This window comes from Pempheris klunzingeri, chromosome 17, assembly GCF_042242105.1.
Source record: "Pempheris klunzingeri isolate RE-2024b chromosome 17, fPemKlu1.hap1, whole genome shotgun sequence".
Lineage (NCBI taxonomy): Eukaryota > Metazoa > Chordata > Actinopteri > Acropomatiformes > Pempheridae > Pempheris > Pempheris klunzingeri.
Window position 1 is genome coordinate 17,337,577 of NC_092028.1, and position 17,844 is coordinate 17,355,420.

Sequence of the window (17,844 nt, forward strand, 5' to 3'; positions counted from 1 at the left end):
CCACTCAGTCAGACACCTAGAGACATGTGGGATCCTTTGGTTGTTAAGAAAACAGACTGGCCCATATCGGCCAGCACCAGAATAAACGACCCCCCCTACTGGTAAAATAATAATATAGGCAAACTACCCTCACTGTTAACATAAAAGTCTGTACAAGTGAGAGTAGAACTGCTCAGTTCACTAGGGGTTAGTATGAGCACATTTTGTCATGTATCATTTAGTGGGAGCTGTGCTGGGAAACTGCAGTGGGTGTGGAGGGAACAGTGTTTAGGTCTGGATAAAGGGTGGGGAGGCCAACGGGGGCAAAGTGCAAATGGGGTGGAAGCGGTCAGCTGGATTGCTAGGGTCAGCACAGATTACAGGAAACCAGATGGGAGCAACTCATCCGCCGTTCAATCTCCAGCACTTGGCTTCAAGCCCAAGCATTCAGCGATATTTGGATTTTATCATACTTCAAATTATACAAAACTGACATCAGTGTAGAACGCAAAGGCAGAGAGACGAGACATGAAGCACGGCGTTGACATTATGAAGTCTGGATTTGAGCCACGCTGAGGCCTGATGACTTTATTTATGTTTTATTCAAATTAGTGATCAACAGCATCTGTGCACAAGACAGATGTCTGTGTTTTTAATCAGTCATGGCCTGTTGTTGGTCCCAAATGACGCCTCTATACTGGGATATTACAAGAGCTGTTGTGGTGGAGATGGAAATCACACATGCCTGGCCAGGCCGTCAAATTAAATCACGAGCAAAATGAAATTAAAACGCAGTCGCAATGTTGGTATTGTAATAGAAACAAATGTGAGGAGAAGCTATTGGATTTAATCACTCTGGAATACTCACACGCACTGAACACTAATTATTTCTGATGATTTCTTGATGAGCCTGAATAAGGGACACTGCCAGTCACAAAGTTTTTTCTGTCCCCCATGAATCCCCCCAGTTACTTTCCTTCTCTCATTTCTTTGATTTCCTGCTTCAGCCCACAAAAGCTAAACATGTTTTTCTGCTCTGTATTTCATCATTTAGTACTTTGCTGAATCACTTGCGAAGTAAACTGGTGTGGACCTTTTGCCATCCCATTTACAGTTCAGATCAAACTCAATTACTCAGTGAAATTACACTAACATGTATTTGATGCCAAGGGAACAAACATTATAGACTGGGACTATAGACTTGTGTATGGTTTTATTGCTGTAATTATTTTCAATTGAAGTTAATGCACCGACCGGTTGCTTGGTCACTTTGTGTTTTACTCAGAAAATGGTTGAGATGGGTTGGAGTTTCTATGGAAACAGTGACTGCATCCTAATGAGGATGTCACAGCCCCTGCCCCGTCCGAGGTCACCCAGCATGTAATTCTGGCTAAAATGCAGTAAGAATTACACGCCTCAGTGAACACAGATGAAAAGCAGAAATACATTGTCCTTATTCACCATCACACATGCATATAATATACAGTTCATAGAGGAGCAGCAGATAATACAGAGAATTTCTCATTGACTTGCCTTCATGCTTTTTTTGCATGTATATAAATCATACAAAATATTGCTTGTTGTAAACTTTAAAGCATATCATTTTCATCTTACAGACAAATAATGAGTGGTAAAAGTAATGCTGAACACTTGCTGATGAGATTGTGTGAGCAGGTGATAAACAGCGGGCCTGAAAGGAGCACATGATTACGACTGACAGTGTACTCTGCTCCTTTGTGAGTCTCTTCAAAACACCAGCAATCTATTCAGCCGAGAGAGTAGTCAGTTCATTCACAATGGGGATCCAGCACAATGGCCTTAATCAACATGTCATTTCCTCAAAGGCAGCTGCGTCACAGGCCGAACCAATCTGTTGCTTTATTCGTTTACATCTCCGCCCGGTCACACAAATATTGATGAATTAATATGTTTTAAGTGTGTGTGTGTGTGTGTGTGTGTGTGCGTGTGTGTATGTGTGTGATATACAAAAGGTCAAGGCAGCGGAGATAATGATTTCTATTTGTGCTCCATCACAAGAAACACATCAATAATCTTGTTTGCTCCACCGGCGTTTTCATTCTATCTGTTTAACCATTGCTCACACATGCTTGACACATACTTCGGTTTATTTTGGACTTCTCTCGATTAACCTATAACCCTACCAGCATCATATAAATTGAATATGCGCTTACCTGCTTCTGCATCATATGGCTCAGTCTGCAAATGTTAATGTGCATTTTGCAAGATGTTTCAGTTTTCTTTCCTACTGTTTACTTTTATTTCAATTTAATGGTGCGGAAACGCTGTATATTTCTGAATTTAGCCTATGTTTGTTATCTTAAGATATTTTTTAGATGAAACGTAATAATGTGTTTGAATTGAGGGCTTCGCTGTCTAGATTTACTGATTTACAACTGATTTACTAAAGAATTATTGAGGTGGCAGTGTGGCACATAGAGCCAAGGAGGCATCTACGGTCAAGTCCTCTGTAATATTTGAGAATTTGTGAGGTGTTTCAACTATTGCACACAAATTGCACCTGTTGATTTCAGGCTCATTCATTTCAGGCTAAGACTAAATATCTGAAATGTTCAAATATTTGGTGAATCAATCTGACAAAAATGACAAATAACATTTATAGAAAATATGATCGAGTTTACTGAATGAATAAAATGTTGAATTTTGTGATTCTACAAAATATTTGTCCATTGGTCAGGCCAAAACATACAAAAATCTAATAATATGCACTTTGAGAGTAAACAATTTATTGCTCTTTCAACCAGTATTTCCTGTCTCTTCAGTTTGCCCAGGACAGACAAAAGACAGATTATACTATAAAAAACTATAAACTATATAAACTATATAGACTAAATAAACTATAAACTATAAATGCGATGCTTTCTCTCTTTCTCTGCTTGTTGTGGGAAATAATTTGGCACTAGAATGATACGGAAAATATACTCCGGACCTCACTGCGCTCCTGTCCCTTTAAATACAGTACCTTTAAAAAACAGTCATTACTCAACTACATTACCCACAATCCGCAGTAAAGAGGTGGATTTGTGGACGTGCTTCATAATCAGGTCAACCAATCACACGCAGCCACTGGCGAGCGCGTACTTCGAAATGGCGTTACGTTGTCCAATGATCTTCTGCTTTTTTACAGTTTATAAAATCTGACCAATCAGCGATGCCGTTCTTCACGCTGACCAATCAAAGAGCTACTATGTGGTAGATGGGCGTCATCTCGCACGACCAATCAGATTGAATGTGGCGTTTAAACGGTGAGCGCGGGCGGTCCTACGGCAGCTTTGGGGAGGGTCTAACAAGTGAGGATGCATGCTTGAAATTTGAATTCAGGCAAGAGCTAACAACTTGTTAAGATATTAGCCAGCTCCTACGGCACAACACAAGCAGCGAGCAGCATTTTAACGCTGGTGAAAGAGACTGTAAATTTGTATACGTGTGTGTAATATTAGTTAGCATCGCCTCAACGTTTAAATCACTCAGAGCTTTAACTACAAGCATCGCTGTTGGAGGAGAGATCACTGCACTTTGCAATGAAAGCGGGCGGTAAGTAACCTTAACTTAAGTCGACTTAAACTAACTTTTACTACCAGAAATATGGGCATGACTTAATGAAAGTTGAGTTTTATGAGAGTGCGTTAACGTTAGCTAGCTGGTTACTAGCTCCTAGCCGACACTAACGTTAACAGGAGCAGCCATGGATCTCTGCTGTTACTGTTTCAAATAGGTTAGCTAATGCCGGCGATTTTTGGATTTAAAAAAGCGTCCTCCTGGTTTTGTAAGTGTTTGCGGCACTTAAAAACTGTATCGTGGTGATAAACTACATGAAAAGTACTCGCAAATCAACGTTAGTTGTATTTGAACCTCAGGAGGGAAATTTGGGCGCTCACTCGTTCTGACTTTCCCCAGTCAGACACCCACTTCACCGTCATTAGATGGCTGGTAATTCCTCCAACACTTCATTACGTGATGTTGTATGCTTTTTAAATACTTCTTAGATGATCGCCTTTACATGGATTCAGACATTTCCGCCTTCAAACATAGAGTTTTAGCAGACCACCCGCAGATGCCTTACGTTAGGCGTTTTGAATGTGGAGCCATAACCTTCACCTTGGTGTTCCTGACTGCAGGCTAGCTAGCTTATCAGCCAGCCAACTTACTGCCCTGTTTTAAATGAAGTGCAAATATTTGTTTGGCATTAATGTGAGAATTACTTTAGGAGCCCTGCACTAACATGAGAAATGCTTCTGGGGGGTTTTTCTGTGTGAGTGTGCGCTTTCTTGCATAGATCATGAGATCCATGCTGAAGAATGAGAAACTTCTTCTTATGATGAACTATTATTAACTTCTTTTTCTGTCCTCAGTCCACTGCCACTGTTCTAAATGCTACTCGGTTCCGGCACGGAAGCGAGTCCGTAAGCGAACTCCAGCCCTAACCCTGCTGTCCCTACCGGAGGAGGTGCTCCTCTGTGTGCTCCAGTTCCTCTCTGCTGAGGACCTGCTGTCTGTCAGAGCAGTGAGTAAACATACTGCACACACTAACTTTACTGCACAACCTCTAGCATGTAGGCGCTATGCCATCCCAGAGATGTTCTGCCTCGGGGGAACTTGTGACCATCTGATGAGATGGGTCAGATGTCTCTATTGTTGATTGTCTTGATCTTTGCCACAGGTTCACTCCCAGCTGCGGGACATCGTTGACAACCACTCCAGTGTATGGGCCAGGGTCAGTTTCAGGGACACGTGGCCATCCCCCAACACCTTATGGCTTTTTGAAAGGTACAGTCTTTTCTGTCAAATAAGAAAAAATACTTGCGTATTGCTTTTCTTCTGTATGGATGTTTACCTGAAACATCTCTCTTCTTTCAGAGCTGCTGAAAAAGGGAATTTTGAAGCTGCTGTGAAGCTAGGAATTGCTTTCTTGTACAATGAAGGACGTAAGTTAAACTCCACAACTGCCTAATTTGACCTTTCGTTGAAAATAGGCTTGTCATTTCTCCTCCTTTACTTACTTTGATCGATTCTGTGCTAGTGCCTCACCTTACAAGAGCATCTTACAAGGCTAAATGAAATTAGGGTACCTAAAAGCCTCTGATTTCTGCGTGTGATTACAACCCTTCACCCGCGCCTTGTTTCTCTCCACCAGCGTTGTTGAGTGATGAGGGCCGAGCGGATGTATGTGGTCGCAAGGCGTCCCACTTCTTCAGCCTGGCAGAGAGCCTGCACTCTCCTGCAGTGGATCCCTTCATCTGGGTGTTCATCCGTCCACCATGGTCGCCCACCGGCAGCTGCTGCAAGGCCGTGGTGTTCGACCGTCTCAAGGCGGAGTGCGACACCAACGTGGTACGTTTTGCTGCCGCCATTTTTAGAAGGCGAGGTAACCCAAACTTGATGGGATAATTAAGATGCATTAGCTTTATCAGCAGTATCAGTGCTTTGGTCATCACATCACCAAATGAAGCTTTAACCAAGGCTGATCTTTTTTGCTCAATGCACAGGCATTAAATCTTCCATGGCAAATTCAGAGAAAAATTTACATTTGCATTTACAACTATATGGATACTTTTGCAGAAATGGGAAAAGTTTAAGGTGAATGCAGAGTATTTATAAGAAAGATGCTAATTTATACATATTTTCATCATTTCCTTTTTGTTTTTCGTCTACAGGAGAAGAGAGGGCCCTTGTTGCACTGTTTGGCCAGAGTTTTGCAGCTGTTTGAAGTGAGTGGGAATCTAACTGGTTCTGTCTCTGTCAGGGTGTGGTTCCAGTTTCTGTTAGCTTCTCATCAAAGTGAATAGCTGTGTGCTACTGTCACGGGGGGGGCTCTCCGACTAATCACACAGATGGGATAATTGTTTTTATCCTCATATAACACAGCTGTTGCCTCACTGTCCCTGTTGATTCCTCTTACTCACAGCCCTGGTGTGCTCTGTTATTTAATAGTGTGACAAATGATTTCACACAGCTTACATAGATCTCTGGTTTGTTTTTTGTTTTTGGGATAATGACACACACATTTAGGTGTTGATGAGCCAGTGTTTGACAGCTTGGTTGGTGTCTAGGAACGGTACATTTTGTCCGTTGTTTGTTTAATAAGATCTGCTTTTCACATCTGGAACCATGCATCCTTTTCCAGGAGGATGAAAAGCGCTCAGAAGCCATATCTATGCTGGAGGAGTCGTCCCAGGCCGGCTGCCTACAGAGCTCCTACCTGTTGTGGGAGCACAACCGGAAAGCAGCTGTGAGTTATTCTTGGATACGTTGAGCTTATTGATTTAGGCTACTGTACAGTTTCTCCTTGTCAAGCTCAAGCACTGGTACATATTTTACATACACACAGGAGTTCATAGTTTATTATTTTTAAATGTTATTATTTATTTTTTATTTCAGATGGCAGATCCAGGCAGGTATCTCCAGTGTGTCCGAACCCTCAGGGACTATGCTGGCAAAGGATGCTGGGAGGCACAGGTGTGTGATTGAAGGCAGAAAATTGCCATTATATTGATGCTGCATGTGTTCTAGTGCATTTTCAGTCCTGTGATGGCCTTTGTCAGTCTGCAGCTTTAGTCTCCCACAGTCTGCTCCCTGTGGTAATACAAAAGACAGTGAAGTGTTTTCATTCTGACAGCTTTTCATCTGTCATGTTTCTTTCTTTCTTTTTCATTTCCCTCTGTTCTGTTCGTCCAGAATTGGAATCACTATCGAGCCAAATCAAGAAAGCTCGACAATTGTTGACTTACTGATTTTTTTTTTTTTAGATGTTTGTCCAAGCTGCACCACTGAATCACACGAATCACAAGCTCTGTAATTACAGCAGCAAAAAACTATTGCAGTGCTCAGCCTTATTGTTGTCTTTTGACCCATTTCAAGCCATTCTGAAACGTTCATTTACCACATTGTCTTTTCTTTCCTCAGCTCTCCCTGGCCAAAGTGTGCAGCAGTGGGAATCCGTTGGGTTTGGAGTCAAAAGCCTGCTGTGATTTAGTGGCTCAGCTCTTCAGTTCCTCTAACCCGGCATCACGACACTGCACTCAGGGCACCCTCAGACAAGGCATCAAGGACACCATGAGGTAGACAGGAACAGAAGCTCCATCGTGATGATATTACTGGCATGATTACAGTCTGTTGGCAAATAATATCTTTTTAGACGATGTTCCTGTTGTAGTCATTGTGATGACTCACTGTTGTGATTATCTTAGCCGTCTTTAATGACATTACTAAAGAGTCGATGAAACAGGACACCAGCTAAAGTGTGCTAGTCAAGGGTTTCTCACAGAAGAAAGTTAAACCTTTTTCCTGTAAGGCAGGTGATATACCACATAGCCGTCAGGCACATATCAAGAAAGTCATCATGAATGACTTATGTGATCAGATAATGTCTGATAGTTTAGGGTTCTTAGTCATGAGGGATAAATACATTAATCTTTTGCCTCTTGCTGCAGTGTAATGCCACTACTACTACTATAATGTTTGGGGCATTAAAATCTTGATCAGTTGTCTCCCTCCCTTTTTAATCCATAAGATATTCAATTTGTCTCCCTCTCTTTCTTGCCTCTCCAGATACATCCTGGTGGACTGGCTTGTGGAGGTGACCACCATGAAGGATTTCTCCAGCCTGACGCTGCATGTGACAGTGGGCTGTGTGGACCGCTACCTGGCTCTGCGCTCTGTCCCCAAAGCCCGCCTGCAGTTATTGGGAATTGCCTGCATGGTTGTGTGTACACGGTGAGAATGCACACGTCTGTTCTCTGAAATATTCATATGTTTTCCCTTTTTTTTTTTTTTTTAAATGTAAATGCTGTAACTCAGTTGTATTCTGATTTAAGAGATTGTGTAGGGGAAACCAATGTTCGGTTCTCTTCTTTTTCAGCTATATTAGTAAAGAAATCCTGACCATACGGGAAGCTGTGTGGCTCACAGACAACACCTACAAATATGAAGACCTGGTTCGAATGATGGGAGAAGTTGTCTCTGTGCTGGAGGGAAAGATCAGGGTGAGTAAAACAAATGTCCTCATCTAATGTAGAATATCTAAGTGCCAATGAATGATTTTTGTGAGACTTAAAGTGGATTTTGATTTTATGCACCTTCTCTCAGAGCCCCACGCTGCTGGACTACGGGGAGGTGCTGCTGTCTCTGCTCCCTCTGGAGAGACGGACCACTTACCTCTTCAGCTACATCTGTGAGCTGTCGCTGCTCTACTCTGCTCTCGCCACACCACCACCTGCCAAACTGGCCTGCGCTGCACTACTGCTTACACGAGCACTACATCATTATGGTAATAACACTGACTGACGCACACACATACAACTCGCCTGTTTAAAAAAAATGCATTGCATCGCCCAATACTGAAGCGTAATGCAAATAGTTTTTCCAAACAAATACAATTTACAGCTTTAGTTGAGTGCTGAGTTTATGTTCACCATGACTTATGTCTGTGCTCTCCCTCTCTGCAGCTCCCCTCTGGCCCAGCCAATTAGTTGACTACACAGGCTTCTCCAAGCAAGACCTCGTCTCCCTTTCTGTGCTGCTCTATGTCAAGTGGTAAGCATCTCATACTGCTTATCTAGAGTGGACTGGTAGCCAAGCAATTATTTTCTTTCATCCTTCACCTTCTTCATCATTCACCCAGTCCGCCAGGTCACAGTCAGACACAGAGGCGCCCCTGTGCATCTACACAACGGAGCACACTCGCACTATTTCTATTCATCAGTTCAGTTCAAGTAGAGCAAGTAGACCAAGATGGCATCAGCTCTAATAAGAATTACACTGCTATTATCTTGACCTTGTATCTGTTCTTGAAAGGCACATTTCAATTTGATCCTAAAATACACTACATCTGTTGTGACCACAGCAGGGTGCGTGCATGCAATCATTTCAAAAAATAGGTTTTTTTAAGTGGTCATTTCTTTAAAGAAAAGCTCTTGGCTTTTCATCATTTTGAATCGGTGCACATTCTTTGGCACTTGCCCTCCTGTAGCTACGCATTTGATTGGCCAAGTGAGCAAAATGAAATGGGTTCTGATTGGCGCACTATTTTCTCAGTTGGTAACTCGTTGACAGCACAGTTCCTATTAAACCGTAGCATTATCCAGCCTCTAAATTCATTCAGTTTCTAAAGGCTGAAAAGTGTTCAGCAAAAAGAAAATTTATTTATCTGCACACCACTGGGCCTTGTTGACTCATACAGTGTAGTTCTAATGTCAATTATAGGTAATTTAACTGCATTTGTGGGTTTTTTTTCCAGTTCTGTTTAAAATGTCAGTAGTTCCTATTTCTTTTGTTGTGGATTATAAGCATTGTAAAGAATTGTGTGCTTGTTTGGACCTGGAATGTGTGGCTGAATTCGTATTGTCTCTTTGCTGATGAAAAAGATATGACCAGCCGCTATAGTGCACAGGCTTGTTGAAAAGAAGAACTGATAATTTAATTAAATGTTAATTTACTTCATAGCTGCTTTTCAAATCCTATAATCTGGAAGGGGAAACAAATGTACTCAAAGCTGTAGGAAATGGTAGTGAAAATGTTCCAGTCCATTTTCTGATTTGATGCTGTACCTTGGCTCAAGCAGGACTTCTGCTCCATGGAAAGAGATAACAAGAACTGATTGCTGATGTGTCTGGCTGTTTTCAGTATGCTCATACGGTATAACCACATTGATTCGATAGAAGATTGTTTATAACGTCTGGTGACCAGGAAAATAGATGGTCATTAGGATTTAAAGGAAACGTGAAGCTCACAGAGAGCTGCGGAGTCATAAAAGACTGTAGGAGGCATTTGGTGGGTGTGTCTGTGTGTGTGTGTGTGTGTGTGTGTGTGTGTGTATCCCCATCAGTGAATCACCCACTGAGTCACAGAAACGTGCCTCAGGGTGAGTCACTTTCATAGGTGAGCATCGCATCGACAAACTGTAATTTTCAAATGGACAAGTAACAAGATTTGTCCACCAAGAGTTGATTATAGAGATGCAGCAAGCAAAGTGGATCAAACTCAGTCATTTCTCTGGTCTCTGTTTCCTCCTCGCTCTGTCTCCCCTCAGTTTCAGTCAAGATGTCCCCAAAGATTACAGGCATGTGTCTCTTACTGGCGTTAAACAACGGTTTGAAGATGAGGCCTTCCAGCACATCAGCAAAGAAAAGGTACTTAATTAGTTTATTTCTAAACTGTAGCATGGCATGCCTCTAATTGGAGCTCTGAATCACATGTAATCTCATACCCCCCCCCCACCAACACCAGGTGATGGATTTTAAAGAGCTGTGTCAGATCTTGGAGATTCCTGAGGTGGAGCCTCAGATGGATCCTCCCAGTCCCACTGGTCAGCCAGCAGACATCCACACCTTCCTCGCCTCTCCATCCAGCACCAGCAAGAGGTAAGCCAGTTACCAACACTCAAGGCAGGTCAATGCTGGGTGATATCAAAAAAACTAAATGGCTTTGAGAAACATTAAAAGATGAACATTGAGGCAAATGAATATTATGTAATGGTGGATGGACCATGGACAGTGAACTCAACCTGCTGACCCTGACAACATTATATGGGCCCCATTTAAAATGTTCTATGTGTCTTTAGTACACAGTCGTGCTGTGAGCACTCTCAAGCTTACTGCTTACTTTCATTGCTCTCTAATAACACTGGGCCACTTTGGTTGATAAAGCAATGGTGTTAAAATTAACATATTTTTTAATTGGTATAACACTCTATGACTCTTTCCTGTGCGTATTTAATCTAAATTAGATCATTGTAGGTGTCAGTCTGACAAAACGTCTGTAATAATTGGCCAAGAACATAGAGATGTTCAGTGCTTGTGGTATCCAGCTGGAATAGTCAAATCATTTCAGAAAATGTCATCAATTGACTGGCAGCATGTAAGACCAGAAAAGCCATTGCGAAACATTATTAACACCTGACATTATTACTTATTATTATTCGTTTCACATCAGAATATTTGTATTATATTATTATTTGGGGTCCCAGTGAGGCAAGACTTAAAAGTCGTGAAAAGAATTCAGTCATGTGAAACGACTCGCTAACTGCTGACCACTGCTCCCACCTCTCTCCTTGCTCATTTAGCAGCTCTGAGCGTTGCTAAGTCTCCTGTGCTCCGTGACAAACGGACTCGTGAACCGTCTTGTCCAGAAGGTGTTTGTTTGTGCCATCTGTCAGATGCTCCGATGACTCACTGTTAACACGCTGCCTGTCCACGTTTCTCCCAAGGAGACGCGATGACGCCATGCAAGCCCACAGGGCCAGCTTCGTGGCCACGCCCACGGCAGAACTGTCCAATCAGGAGGAGACGCTGCTGGGCGACATTCTGGACTGGAGCCTGGACACTTCCTGCTCCGGTTATGAGGGGGACCAGGAGGAGGAGAGCGAGGGAGAGAAAGACGGTGATAGTGAGTGTTGGGGAAGGGAAGTGCTCCTGAGCACATTAATTCCACTGTGTCACAAAATTGCTTTTCTTTAAAGCATATCAATGAATAAAGAGGAGAATAATGGATGAGTCAGTTTTCCAGTAAGACATTATGTGACTCGATGACTCAGCAGCTGCAATGTCTAGCATAATAAATGAGCACATACATTTCGGCCTTTATATTAGCAGGCTGTTATGGACAAATGTGGATGGATGATAGTGGCTATAGAGAGAGTGTTTGGGTTTGTAGTTTGTGTAAACGTTGCCCAAATTAATTCACTGACACCTCTTCTTCTTTTTCAATAGCTTCTATGATATCCATCAAACTGCACCCACTGACTGCAGACAAAAGACAAGAGCACTGCAGAGCCCTGTCCAGCGATGAAGACAGCTTCTGTGAAGAGGAGAGGGAGGTGAGCAAGGAACCAGGAACCAGCCAGGAACCCCTTTTCCTCTCCAAAGACCCTCACAGTTCGGGATACTCCTCCATCCAGAGCGTTAGCCCCTCATCCACGTGCTCCTCCTCATCCCTCATGCCTTGCACATTCAAAACCTTTACCACGTCCCTGGGCGCAGCCTCCGCCAACGCCCAGCCAGGCTTCCGCCTTTTGGTGCCCATGCAGAGGCCCCGGGGCACCTCCAGCAAACAAGTGAAGAGGAAGAACTCAGCAGCCCATAGCGGAGGTGAGGTGGAAAGAGAAGACATGGAAGGGGAACAGGATGAGTATTCTGCTAGTGCAGGATTTCTAAGCCTGTAGACACAGGCCACCTGCTCAGCTGTTATCCTCCAGCACTTTGTTTTTGATGCTGTCCCTCTCTCTGGTCCATCAATCACCAAAAGATCAAGAGCCTTTCAGCTTGAAGACAATTAAGGGAAAACAAGTAAAGAAGTGTGAATTACCTAGAAACTTGCCTTTCAGTTGTGTTACATTTCATTCACATGTTTACAGACGTGCCGCAATAGAATGCCTGCTATAAACCAATACTCTCAGTCAGCTCTGAAACCACTGGAACATGACTTGACTTTCCTCAGGATACTGGTACAGTTTCTGTTGATTTTGCAGCCTTCTACAACAACCTATCTCAGATCACGTTTCATAGTTGTCAAAGAAATGAAACCTCATGGACTTGTTTTGCGGGGGAGAAAAGTGTTCAGTGTTAAGATCATATTGTGGAAAAACCTTAAACATAACTGTCATGTTATTGTGATATATATATATATATATATATATTTTTTTTTTTCTTCTCCTTTTTGGTTCTCATAATTTCTGATATGCACTGTCTGTACAAGGATCTATCTTGTATTTGGTGAATGTCATCAGCAGGTGACTACTGTCATCCAGTTGGTTGAAATGTCTGCATCTGAAGCCGGAAGAAAATATGATTGTATGAATTCCTCTTGTTCAGTTTTGTCCTTAGTTCTGTGTGTGTTCGCCAAAGGTACTGTAGTGGTGTCATTTGTGTTTTCAGGGTCGTCTAAATAGAAATAGAGCCGTGAAATGAGCCTTTTTAGTGCGTCCTGCGCACTCTTGTACATAAACACCAGTTGTGCTGTTCATAATATTTTTTGATCATTAAGCAAAAGACCTACAGCACACTAATCCCATCGGGGGCAGCAGATAGACATTAAGATGGTAACTGTTGAGATATTGACACAGTATGTTTAATAAGGTGTGCTGACTAACCAGCTGGATCGGTGTCTGACAAACCTCCAGCCTGTCATCCAGATGTTGCTCGTGCCGCACAGTCATTGACTATTCAGCTCAAATGTAATGAGGCACTCAATGCAACATGAAACCCTAACACACTGATAAGTTGTACTTTACCCACTTTTCCATCCGTCTGAATTAGGTCTAGCACTTTTGTCGCCGCAGAAGGAGCGCAGTTCGATGAAACTGAACTGTTTCCACGCTTGAACAATCAATGGTAAAGAGTTTTTGAACGGATTTGCATTGCCCTCTTAGAGTGAAAGGGAAGTTCAGACACTAAAGGAAAATTAATTACTTGATGGGGGTTTTGAAAGTACAATATGCCTCATTCAGGACGTCCCAGTACACAATGTCTAAATGTTTGTGACTGACTGTAAATACATTTTAAACTGTTACTCCAGACTGGTTATCACCTGTGTTTTATAGATGTACATAGTACTATATGTATAAATGAAGAGAGACAAAGAACATGCCACTACTACTTGAAATTGTTTGTGCTTTATTCCAAAAAGGCAGTTTTTTTTGTTGGTGAAACGTTCTTTTTTTTCTACAGTACGTGTTTTCTCTACAGACCTGTCATGTGAATATATAATTTTGTACTGAGTTTAAATAAAACAAGCCATCATGCAAGTTTCTTTTCAGTGTCTCTTTCCAGGCATTTGCCACCACACAGGCAGTTATAATTGTAAATTTGGGTTTAGGGATTAAAAAAATAGTGTTCAATTTGTGTTTATGAGCATATTTAAACAAGAAGGGAATTTATTCAGGGTTCATTCAACGTCTTGGAAGTGTGGACAATGTTTAATTTTAATATTTTCAAGGTTGTGAATAATCTAGGGTTTTGTCTACACTATAACTCCCATAAACCAAAAAGCTTTTAATAATTAAAACAAAAAAATAATCCTGCCTCATGTTTGCTGTTGTCTCCTGGCATCTTACATCACATACAGTAATCATGTTCTAAATATAGCTGGTAAAAAAAACATCAACACATATTTGCATACTAATAACTTTTAACAAAATGCTGATTGGAAGCCCCCTCCATGCTGCCAGAAGGAGAAATATTTAAATCAGCCTAAAAGATGTGTACTTTTTTTTCCATTAAAGGGTCACAATGATTACCCACATTAGGTTTAGTTTAATTGTTATGAGGTGTACTTCTCATCCTTTGACAGACAGTAAAAAACAAAAGTTGTATAAAGGCTGAGAACTCAAACTGGAGGTGTGAAGTATATTAGGATATTATTGACTTGCATTATGGGTATTGAGGGATCCTGCCATTTTGAAGCGTGACATAGGGACTAAGTTAAATCAGGGCATCTCAGCTTTGTCGATTTTTGCCTTTAAAAAAAATATATATAGAAGTCTTTATTTGAAATTGTCAACATATAAAAAATAGGAGAATTGTCTGTCTCTTGCAAGCTTATTGAAAGCACAATATAGATAAAGAGAAACTTTAAAAAAGAATCATTTTGTCCAGAGATAAATGAGCCAGCATCTCTTGAACTAAAGGCATGTTCCACATAGTGTTTTTACAGTAAAAGGGTTTCTAAATTCTAGAGAGCAAAAAAAAAAACCCACTACAACTATATATTTTGTTGTAAAAACACATAAACGTGCCACAACACAAAGAATCCTTCATTTAATATTTGTTTTTCAGGCACTTGTGCCTATTGGGTCCAGCTGTTGAGATCACGTGACACCGTGCTCCACCGCGGTCACGTGATGTGTTTTGTTGACTGTCGTCGCTGCGTTTTGCACGATGCGTTCACGGACTTCTTCAGCAGCTGGTGCAATGTCATCGCCTCGCTAGAAGGCAGCAGAAACCTGGACGGGGCTGCAGACGTCCTGAGCGCCACTAAAGCTAGCCGAGCCTCGGCAATGTCGGTGAAGGAAGAAGCTCCGCAGTGATGGTTTTGTTATCGGTTTAAGACAAAAAAGGAGGAATTGTTTTCACCTCACAGGAAGAGAGACCGCAGCTCGTGAAGTTCATATGCCGAAACCTGCTATTTTTTGAGGTAATTTCACACATTTGTGCCATGAAACACCACTAAGTTACTCCGGTGGATACATTTGGTGATTAATAGTGTCTTAAATAATAACCTGCCGGTGAGTCAGCACATTGTATTTAAGAAAAATACCTAGCTTTGTCCCTTTAGCTCCATCATTGGCATTCACCAGAACCCTTAGGGATTGACGAGCAGGTCGGTTGTCCAATCAGGAGGCCCAGAAGGCCGCAGTGGACCAATCAGAGAAGAGCAAGGAAGCCCTCAGTGTAGGGAGGAGAAGGGTCATGTCTGTAATGGCTTGTGTGTGTGTTTATTGTTTGCTGGAATATACTAATGGAGGTACGGTCGCTCTTAAGTGTGCAGCACATGGTCTTCTTAATTATATTACACACATAATAACATTTGACGAGCCTTGATATGTCGCTTAAGGGGGGTAGCTACTCAGAGATGAATGGCTCTAGTCTGAAATTCAAAATGTCCCAGCATGACCAGTTTTATTACATTTATGAACTCATGTGCTCTGAAATTAGTCTCCAATTAAGCAGAAGGAAAAGTGCTATGAGACTTCCAATGAGGCAAATCTGGCTGCTGTAGCTTTAGTAGGTCATATTTATTGATGTTGCTCTTTGGCTCTTTGTGACTATAAATGCAAATGTTCATATCCTGTTGGTGTAGGAGTTTATTTGCTGTTTTATCAGATGTCCCAGTCTTTCTTTTTTAGCTGAAAGAAAAATCCCAATTGGCTTGTCCAACTGGTTCAGCATCTAGATAACAACAACCTGTTTTCTTTTTAATCCTTAGTTTTCCTCCTTAGTTGTTTGTGGTTTTCCATTTTCAGTACTTTCCCCCCTGATCCTTATCCTGTGATTTTATTCATAATTCCTCCACTTCAGATTGTTTCGTTTGTAGCTTTTGAACACAACTAAAACATCATCCAAACTGTGATACTGCTGATTTCTTAATCTCACTTCTCTTTTCTTTTGTTTTTTTGAGTCAATGTTAAAAAGAAACAGAGATCAGAAACCTTTACAGCCATCACTGCTGGTCTGAACTGTTTCGAAAACACAACCAAGCTTCAGGAAACCTTCATAAACATTTTCAAAATGGGTGAATGGTACATGTAGGTCTAACCTGATACTAAAAATGTCGCTCTTTTTCTGTCTCCATCCACTTTAGAAGGCTGACTGGACCGTGTCCTGCGTACTGCTCAAAAAAATGGCGATCATGCGACAATTTGGACTTCTGGTGTGGAAAAACTATCTTCAGCAGGTGAGCTGGAAGGAGGTGAACGTACACCGAGCCTGTGTGTCCTTATTAGGTGCTGACGATGTTTGCAACTGTGAATTGTCAGAAGCCGCTGTATTTACAGAGCACAGGCCTGTATGACAGTATTTGTTAAGTTATAGGTGTATGGGGCATCATAAATACGGTAAACTGACTAACATTTTGTTTTCTACAACTTGTGATGTTACCCAGCTACGTGGAAAGTGGTTGACCTCAGTGATATACGGTGTACCTACACTGTGGTTGTGTCACACGCTCCAGCTAGGTCAACATGCTGGTAGCTGTAACATGCTTTTCCTGGCCTTATATGGCTATTATCATCACTATTAGTACCTTTTAGTTATTTTCTTCCTTTTTTTTTGTAATTGTTGTGACCATAGATCATGAGGCAGGAATTATTATCACATTATCTGTTGTGTAACTAGATTCACGTGTCTCACATGTCACATGTCATGATCTTTTTTTTAAATTGAATTATATTGTTATATTGTTATTATATTGAAATATATACATATGCACATACATACCAGCACAAATATTTCTATGCAAATATGATATATATTCATATATATAGAGTAAGAGTAGTATAGTCACCTTCACATTTCCATTTTCTCGTCTTTTTTTATCTGTTCTGAAACATGTTACGGGGAGGTTACACACACCTCACAGCTCCAAATCTCCAAGAAAGACCAGGTGTCCCACGCTCACCTCAGGCTTGCGCTATTGTGTAGTTTAAGGAAAATGACATCATCAGATCCAGGGTCTGTCCTCAGTTTAAAGAAGATAAGAAAGAACAATACACTGGCTCTGTTTAGTGTAAAAGAAACGAAGGATTTTGTACACTAAACAGAGTCAGCGTATTTCTCTGAATGGCAGCTTGCATAGTTTTGAACATTCATATCAGTTCATGGTTGCACAACTACTCAGAAATGGAATTGGCTATCTGCTGCATAGCATGCGTGGTGTGAGGCTGTTGCCCCAACGCTCTTTATCCACTCGCTCGGCTTCAGTTGTGGTTATCTAGAGACTACAGAGACTCCATTGGGACCGGGCAGGGAAAAATACTGTGCAATCTTTGTGTTGCTTGTCCATCTTGGCTGCAGAACACAGACACAGGGTGCATGTTAATCACTTAAACTGTATTGCCAAATATAGTGAATTACGACATTTTTCTCCTCCTGAAGCAAAGAGTGGACGTCGTTGTTAAGGCCTTTGAAAGCCTGTTGTAAAAAAAAAAAAAGAAAAAGATTGGCCTTGTATTTCTGGGCCATCCTGTTTGTTGGTGGTGTCCTTATCCTCATGGACTACTGGCCACATTTAGACAACTTGAGGTCATGTTGACATATTTCCAGCTCAGCTGCAGCAGATTTTGATAGCTGATGAGATTTCAGTTCTTTGCAAATTGTTTGTTCTACTTGTTTTTCC

At 41.6% G+C, this 17,844-nt stretch overlaps 2 protein-coding genes across 2 annotated transcripts in view; both read left to right on the plus strand.

Annotated features, from left to right (window-relative positions):
- Positions 1-3,389: 3,389 nt before the first annotated feature.
- Positions 3,390-12,602, plus strand: ccnf (cyclin F). The gene is made up of 17 exons (XM_070847961.1): positions 3,390-3,552; positions 4,371-4,522; positions 4,679-4,785; positions 4,876-4,943; positions 5,153-5,349; positions 5,673-5,726; positions 6,143-6,247; positions 6,397-6,474; positions 6,922-7,076; positions 7,567-7,731; positions 7,877-8,000; positions 8,104-8,284; positions 8,463-8,550; positions 10,046-10,145; positions 10,243-10,376; positions 11,222-11,400; positions 11,724-12,602. The coding sequence occupies exons 1-17, from the start codon at positions 3,540-3,542 to the stop codon at positions 12,173-12,175; spliced, it is 2,352 nt and encodes a 783-aa protein (XP_070704062.1). The 5' UTR covers positions 3,390-3,539; the 3' UTR covers positions 12,176-12,602.
- A 2,300-nt stretch (positions 12,603-14,902) lies between these two features.
- abca3b (ATP-binding cassette, sub-family A (ABC1), member 3b) overlaps positions 14,903-17,844 on the plus strand; it is a 31,874-nt gene continuing 28,932 nt past the window's right edge. Inside the window, exons 1-2 of the mRNA XM_070848003.1 lie at positions 14,903-15,144; positions 16,312-16,404. Coding sequence (XP_070704104.1) covers positions 16,351-16,404 — 54 coding nt within the window. The 5' untranslated portion in view covers positions 14,903-15,144; positions 16,312-16,350. The remainder of the gene's footprint in view (positions 15,145-16,311; positions 16,405-17,844) is intronic.